The sequence below is a fragment of the Mesitornis unicolor genome, unplaced genomic scaffold (genome assembly GCF_000695765.1).
Source record: "Mesitornis unicolor isolate BGI_N332 unplaced genomic scaffold, ASM69576v1 scaffold44899, whole genome shotgun sequence".
Lineage (NCBI taxonomy): Eukaryota > Metazoa > Chordata > Aves > Mesitornithiformes > Mesitornithidae > Mesitornis > Mesitornis unicolor.
In genome coordinates this window covers 1-8,261 of record NW_010210155.1, presented here as the reverse complement: position 1 = coordinate 8,261, position 8,261 = coordinate 1, and the positions used below count along the sequence as shown (strand labels likewise).

At 39.0% G+C, this 8,261-nt stretch overlaps 1 protein-coding gene across 1 annotated transcript; it reads right to left on the bottom strand.

The window, feature by feature from the left end:
• Positions 1-5,461: 5,461 nt before the first annotated feature.
• Positions 5,462-8,238, bottom strand: MB21D1 (Mab-21 domain containing 1; the record flags this gene model as incomplete). Its single annotated transcript, XM_010193087.1, has 3 exons — positions 5,462-5,804; positions 6,513-6,615; positions 7,986-8,238. Coding segments are annotated over 3 exons (699 nt in total), but the record flags the coding sequence as incomplete, so codon positions are not given.
• Between the last annotated feature and the right edge of the window lie 23 nt (positions 8,239-8,261).

The window sequence follows — 8,261 nt, the reverse complement described above, 5'->3', positions numbered from 1 at the left end:
ACCAGGTTGTTGTTTCCCAAGTGCAGGACACTGCTTTATGTTTTGAAATCAGTTCACTGTCAAATTTAAGGAAAACAAGTTTTCCACTTTTCTATTATTTAATTGAAATGAATGAGAATGAGGGATGTTTGAAAGCTGGTTTCAGTGTGGGGAAGCACTGCAGTTCAAAACAACTTCCGTGTAGATACTCTGAAATGTCACTTCCTTGTTGATCTCTTTGTGAGCTGCTGAGTTATTTCGTTTCCTAGACAGCCCGTTGAGAAATAACATCTAAATTCATAGTTTTCAGCCTATCGGGGTGGTGTAGTTTGGTGCTAGGACTTTTGAATGCTGCCTTCTCAGATTGGCACAAGTGTGACCTTTCTTGTTTATGTTAATCATGATGTGAATGTATATATCTTTATGCTTAAGATATGTTGTCTCTCTCCTGCGTTTATTGTCTAAAAGTGTAAATTAGTTGTGCCTTTTCTTCATTTTTAGATGAATTGCCATGTTCTGATGGTTATGAAAAGTTGTTTTCTGTCATGTGCATAGTAAATACTCAAGCCAGTTTTATCTGCCAGTTCAGTGCCATTGCCTGTAGTACAGTTTATTGCTGTATAGGTCAGTAGGAAGAGCCCAGCAGCAGCTGTTTTGAAGCTCACCTCTTCTTTCATGTCTTGTTTAGACGCACTGGGAAGGCAGTAACGCTGGTCACTAAGAATGACTGGAGAGTTGCATCTGAGCTGATTGAAATTCTCGAAAGAGCAAACCAGGTAAGAACACATCTTCCTGGGTAAGATTCTGTTGGTTTTGTGTTACTGCCCGAAATGGTTCATGAAGGTCTAAGCCTACTTAAACCTTTCTTGATCAGTGTTTGTAGTGTCTTGGGCAAAAGAAAAGGGTACTTAAGTCTCTCTTGTCCTGGATGTGCTTGTCTGTATTTTTTACCTTACAGATGAGTCCCAGAAAAGAACTGGGAACTTTAATCAAAGCCTTCCGCATCGAAAGAAAAAGTAACTGACATACATAGGGGCCTGCAGGGGAATAATAGGATCTATTTTATTTCATAGTGTTTTAGTCCATTCGTATTGTGGATGCATGTGCCAATGTTCTTGTTTAAGTGTGAAACTTAACAATATTTACATCAAAAGAAGCTCAACTACCTATCAGTTTATTACATGAGAGTTGTGATACTTGCATGTACTTTTCCAAGCTGTCTTTCTTACATTTGTTTGTAAATAGTACAGGAAATAGGACTGGAGTGTGATTATTTATTGTAAAGAATTTTTTTTTCTTACACCGTATCTGAGAAGCCAGAGACAACTACGTTGCTGGTTTTTGCTATCACAAGAAATGGTATTTTGCCTGATGTATAGTAAAGCCCCGGTTCATGCCCTGACTTGAGTTGAATTATTAATTTTTTAAATTTTATTTTATTTTAAAATCCTGAGCAATGGGAGTTTGAGTACAAACTAAATTCCATTTACCTAGGACCTGCGGTGGTGGTTGTGAACACTTACTCATACTTTAAGCCCTGAGTTAGAACTTCAGCTAAATCTTCTGGTTTACAACTCTTCTTTGAAAGATTTTATGCCACTTACTGCAAACTTGATAAGATGTTTTTGGGGGAGGAAATGGAGAAAGATAAAGAAAGAACAAATAAACAAAAACACACCAAAAAACCCCAAATAGTTGTCTTCTGCCTTTTTCTATGTTCTGAGTTAGCTGCTACCTTCCATGCCTTGTCTTCTGCTGCAAACTGAAGTTCCTGAACTTTTTTAACATCTGATAGTTCAACTGGGAATGGGTCTCTGAGCTCAGAGGAGAAAAGAGCGTCTCTGAATCCTTGCTTTCCAGAGTAACCGTTAGTCACAACGTTATTCTCAGACTTTTAGTTATAGCTGATAGGAATCAAGTATCCATAGACGCAGGGGCCTCTTTTCCTCATGACAATTACAATGTCATTACTTCAGTCTTAAAGCGTCACGTAAAGGAGAAGGAGAGCGACTGAAAACATCATTGAAGGTTCAGAATACATCAGTGTCAAAACAAGTAAGGTGCATTTGTTAGGCAGATGCTTTCCAATATTTTGAATATACAGATAAGCTCCCTAAAGAAAAGCAGGTACAACAGAGGTTTCTGTATCATGCTGCAGGGATCTTTATATATAAAGCTTATTAAGAAGCACAGAGAGATTTATTAGGGAATCAGGTGGAAAAACACACATCTCCATAATACCAAAAAGAGTGTTACGTATGAATTATGGCATCTTTATTCTTTTCTGTTTTCTCATTTGGGCTACCATACCATATCTGGTACACAGATTGTTGATGTGAAAATCTTATCAAACCGTTGGATGCTGGATATTACTCACTGAGATTTTTATGTTCTGTATCCTGGCTTCTGCCCACTCTTTTCTTTTGCCTGCTCAAAAAATGCTCTTGCAAGAAAGTGTTGCAATGTTAGTTGGAATAAATTCTGTTTCGTGCTGTAGGAGAGATCTGATCTGATACTAAGGAAGAAAATTATCCAGTGTTTCAACTGAAAAACTAATTTGGTCTCGTTACTTCTATCTGTGTTGATACAAGTCTGTAATGACTTCAGCTGGAGAGATGCACAATTTTTCAGTTTATTTTTAAACTTAGGCAGCATAAACTGTTCAATAGGTGTCCTGTACTATGGACTCCTGACAGCCAGGCCAGTTATTTACCTGTAAGAGCACATAAAATACATGCTTTTGGTAAGAAGCTGGGAGAACTGACCATTTCCTCCTGCTTTTCTTGTTGGTTTTGTTTTCGCTTCCTAGGTAATGCTTTCTTTAAGTAACCAAGTTTCTCTTCAGAGACCCTTAAAACTTCCATGAGGAATTTAGAATCAGTCATAAAAATGTAATATTTTAGTGGCACTGGCCATTTTTTGCAGCTGTTTGTTATCATAGAAAGATTTCCATCTGAAATACAAATGTTTGAATTAGCTGGTTATATGTTGCCATTGGATATGGTGATACTAACATATATGCGTAGTTGAAAATCCAAGGACACTGTAGTGATTGGTTTTCAGTGTATTTTGGTGTAATTTTACGCATAAAGATATCTCTGTGTGTCTCTACACAAAAAACAATCTGCAAAGTGACAGGAGCCAGAAAAAGAACAAAATCAAGCTTGGGAGCACACAAATCAATAGCATTTCTGTAAAGCAGAGCCTAAAAGTTGAGATTGATTTAAAACTGACCTTGTTCTTGTGCTGCTGTCTTACCAGGTGGTTCCTAACGAGCTTATTGCAATGGCAGAAAGATACAGACAATTTCAAAGCAGAAGAGAAATGGAAAAGGATATACGAAGACCTCCAGGAAAGCTCTCAAAGTAACTGCAACCCTTGAACTTACTGAAACAAAGTAAGTATCAGGTGTATCAGGAGGGGGGTGGTTAGTAGGTCAAGAGAGGTTCTCCTCCACCTCTCCTCTGCCCTGGTGAGACCGCATCTGGAATATTGTGTCCAGTTCTGGGCCCCTCAGTTCAAGAAGGACAGGGAACTGCTGGAGAGAGTCCAGCGTAGGGCTACAAAGATGATGGAGGGAGTGGAGCATCTCCCTTATGAGGAGCGGCTGAGGGAGCTGGGTCTCTTTAGTTTGCAGAAGAGGAGACTGAGGGGAGACCTCATTCATGTTTATAAATATTTAAAGGGTGAGTGTCACGAGGATGGAGCCAGGCTCTTCTCGGTGACAAACAATGATAAGACAAGGGGTAATGGACAAAAACTGGAACACAGGAGGTTCCACTGAAATTGGAGAAGAAACTTCTTCTCAGTGAGGGTGCCAGAGCACTGGACCAGGCTGCCCAGAGAGGTTGTGGAGTCTCCTTCTCTGGAGACATTCAAAACCCGCCTGGACGCCTTCCTGTGTAACCTCATCTGGGTGTTCCTGCTCCGGCAGGGGGATTGGACTGGATTAGCTTGTGAGGTCCCTTCCAATCCCTAACGTTCTGTGATTCTGTGAAGTGTTAGCATCTATGGGGTTGAATGTAGAAGTTCCTTTTCTTGGTTGATTATTTTCTATACGTATCCCATTTAAATAAAACACATTTTTAAAATGTCTTAGAACTAAGAAAACCGGATTAACTTCATACAGAAATAAATCTGGTTTTGTACTTGAACATTATTTTAACTAAAGAAAAATTGATTTCATTATTTTTGGGGGGGTGTGTGTGTTTAGAAGTCTAAAGCAATTACCTACTGGTTAAAAACAAATATTGTGAGTTCGGTGGGTTTGCGGGTGGTTTTGTGTTGGTTTTAAATTAAATGCAGTATTAATATATAAGGCTGTAACATTTCTTTTTTCCTTTTATTTTCAGAGAACTGGATTAATGAATGTAAGCAATGTTTGTCAGTGTGGCTTCAGGGTACTGTACTTTGGCACTGATACCCAACACCTGCCAGGGACATGCAGAAGTATTTCCAAGGATAACTTAGTTATTTGAAAACTGCTGTTTGCAGTAACTGCTGTTTGCTGAAGCAAGTCTTTTTTTATTATTCTAATTTTAAACTTTAACATTGATGAATTTTTGTTAACCTTTCTCTCCAGCTCTTTTTGAGAGAAGTGTGCATTACCTTGTAATAGAGGAGAGCATAAAGAGAAGTCCTGTGTGCTCATGGCCAACTGGGGGGGGAAAAAAACCACTTTACTCTTTCTCATGGATGTAATTTTGTAGCATAAAGAAGAAAACAGAGTTTACTAGAGCAGTGTTAACAGAGCCGTGACAAAAGTAAATGCATGTGAAAATCAGCTTTTATTTCTTTCAGATAAAGTTGATTCAGATTTTACAAGTGGATGTCAGGTTCTGTCACAGCCTCCTGCTGATCTCGGGGTACGCTTTCACTCTTTGGAAGTTGTATGGGAAGGAGCCATTCCTTCGTTTGCTGTTTGGTCTGAACTTGTGTTTATTCACGTGTCATATGAGTCAATGAAAAACTAATAAACTGAATTGATGAAAACAGGTGAGAACGTTGTAGTAAAATTATTCTCCAAGTGTTCTGGCCTTCTCTCTTTATTTGCTCATAATTGAGGTGAATTCTCGGCATTACTTAAGCTAGCAGCTTATTTTGCCTTCAAAAAGTAGGCTAAAAATACAACCTTCCCATGGCTTCAAAAAGTCAATATTTAAGTAAATTGCCAAGTGTTGTCTATTTATCACCTGCACAGATGCCTTCACATTTGGAGTGCCAGGAGTAACAAGTGGGAATTTAACTGCAAAGTTAATTGCAAATTCTTGTACACATCCTTAGTTTATCTTCAAGGTATTTTGCAGGTGACATCTACATTGGGATAGGGAAGATAAATACAACTTTAAACACTCTATTTCTTAAAGGGTTATGTCCAAGTAGTGTGACTGATGTACGCAATTTTCTCTTGGTGTTCCTGATTTTGTTATTTGTAGTATCAGACTGCTTTAAAATACAGCCCCAGTTATTGTAAACAATGTTTTCAGTACCTCTCATGAAATATGGGGAATCCGTTGTTCAATTGCTCATTTATTTTTCTTGAAAGGAAAGCATTGCTCGCTTTGTTTTCCAGGCTGAGCAAGTTGTATTGGGGAATAAAAAAGTGTGGCAGCTGAGACTTTTTCAGGCAATCCAGAAAATATCCCAGGTATTTCTGAAAGCAGTGTTCCAGGTCTTCCCAGTGCCAGTCCGTGTCCTTCGGCCACATGGCACACGAGTGGAAAAAAGCAGTTTTCACATGATAGGAATAGAATTTTTCCAGCTCTTTTGTGTACTTCATTTTAAGTTGCTCTAGAAGATACTTCAGAAGCTTAAGACAGCCTTTCCTGTGAAATAAGGTAATTTATTAGGTACCTTCTACAAAGTCAGTTCTAAATATGTATGTATATAAATATGTATACGCTGCTAGGTAGGGGTGTAGCACGTCTGATAACATTAATAGAGCAATGACAAAGAACTATGCGCTAGTTCTCTTGTGGCTGTCTTAATTCAGCACAATATGTAATTAAGTAAACTAAGAAGTTGGTTTGCTCTTTAGGAGGTTCTGTACCTCGTGTGGGTTTTGTTCTTTCTCTTCAAAGATGTGGAAACCAGTTTTTATTCAAGAGAAAAATCACGTTTATTCATCCTGACCCCACTCAGCACTTCTTTTCTCACCATCACTTTAGAAACTGCCTTAAGTGTCACTTTTGCTCCCACTGCTCTGACCACTGAGTCAACGAACTTTTAAGCTGGCGCTTCTAAACAGGAGCGAGTTTGGGGAAGATTATTTAACAAGCAGCACCTTTTTGCTTTGTAAGTAGAGTATAACCCTGCAATGTGATTTATTTCCTCCTCATGGAGTAAATGCAAGGCAGACATTTGGCAAGCACGTGCAGTGGGCTGCAAGGATGCCTTAAAGCCTTAATTCTTGCTCCCTATTAGGAGTAATTTGAATAAATTCTTATATGTTAAACTGAAACAGTGCTGGCCTGGCTCACGTAGGCTTCAAGTGAAGCATCTGTATTTGAAATATTTACATTTGAAATACCAACCTGCAGCACTTTGATCCGTCGGATTCACAGCACGTCTTGGAGCTGCTGTGGTTGGTTATCATTGCCTTCTCAATATGGGAGAAAGAGAGTCGCCAAGTGTTCCCTGAAGTGGAGTAAAGGTGGTTAAATTGTTAAATTGTAAGAAAACAAAGATACTTTCTAATCAACTTAATTTAAATATCAGCAATTTCTTTGCAGTTAAAGAAAAAAATTGTAATTCAATGAGTATAATTAGTTAATTCCTCCCCAATTCCCCAGCTGCTCCACACAAACAAAATTAGAGTAAATATTAATACAAGACATAGTGAAGTGTCTGGATGTTTTACCTATCTTCTTAAGGATGTTTGGATTTACTTTGAAATTAAGCTTGATTTTTGAACCTTCCTGCATTTGTTGAACAGGATTTGGGGAATTGCACTGCTCACAGAAAGCTGCTACCTTTGGATTTCTGCTCTATATTATACCTTAGTGTATAACCGTTCTGCTTCTGAATTAAAATCTTCACCACTGCTTTTGATTTCTTTGTGCATGTAATGTGCTACTGAGGTTGTCTCAGTTTGACCATTCTAAAGCATTTATTTGTCATCTTTACCAGGTAATGTTTCTGAGAGCAGTGATTAACACAGCTCAGCCCCTGTTTTTAAAACACCAGCAGTCATTTTTGCCTTCCTGACCTAAGTTCGACTGTTTGGTTCCGTTACTCTTCACGTTTAATTTTTACAGGAAGAGATAGCCCAGTAGAGCAGTAATTATTTATTTGGCATTGTTAATGTGGGCATGCTAATTAAAAACACCTAAAAGAAAATACCAGATTGCCTTAACTTTTTGCCGAAATCATCAGTTCTTATAATGCAACAACAAGTTGGGAAGCTTCTGCAAACCAATGGTGTGGCCATACCGGAGTTCAGTGAGAAATAATGCATCTTGTTAGAAAAGTACAGCTTACTTCCTGCAGAAGGATATACCTTGTATATACAGCCCCACTTACAGGGATGTTCCCTGCCTTTTCAGAAATCTCCTTTCATTTATTAAAAAAAACCCCCAACAACAAAACCATCAAAGGAGTGGATGCTGCTGTTAAGTACAGCACTGGGACAGGAAAGGTCCATGCGACCCAGTCGAGGTGATCCTGCTCTGGCAGGGGTTGGACTGGATGAGCTTTCGAGATCCCTTCCGACTCCCAATACTCTCTGATATTCATGGTGTCTGACTTAAATTTAACAGAATGCCCTTAGGATGGTTATTAGACAGCCTGGCAGAGCAGTTTGGCCTCTAAATTGCAGTTCAGGACAAGCAGTGTCACAAATTTGATGTTCTAAAGAGGGATTTCCATTGTCTTTGACCTGGATATATCCAGGATAAGGCAAAGACCTGCACCTTGAAGGCAGAACGCTGAACAGAACCTAGACACCCTTGTAAGCAACCAAGTAGCAGAGAAGATATTTAATAACTTATTGTCTGGATTGGAGGTACCTCTTAGAACCTTGTCTTGTTTGTTTTGTTTGGCTACTAAATAAAGTGATTTATTTCTGAACTCTCGCCTGACTTTTGTCCCCAGCCACTGCTCAATTTTGAGGCCGTCCTGTGTGCTGGGCGGCCAGCTGTGCTGCACTTCCAGTGTCAAGATGATGTCCACGGATATTTCGGCTGGAGGATTTTTGATCTGAAGAGTTATTGCAGGGCTTCCAGGCTTTTGCCTTTTCACAGTGACTTCTACATCTGGTAATAAAGAAAAAAATTGATTTTATA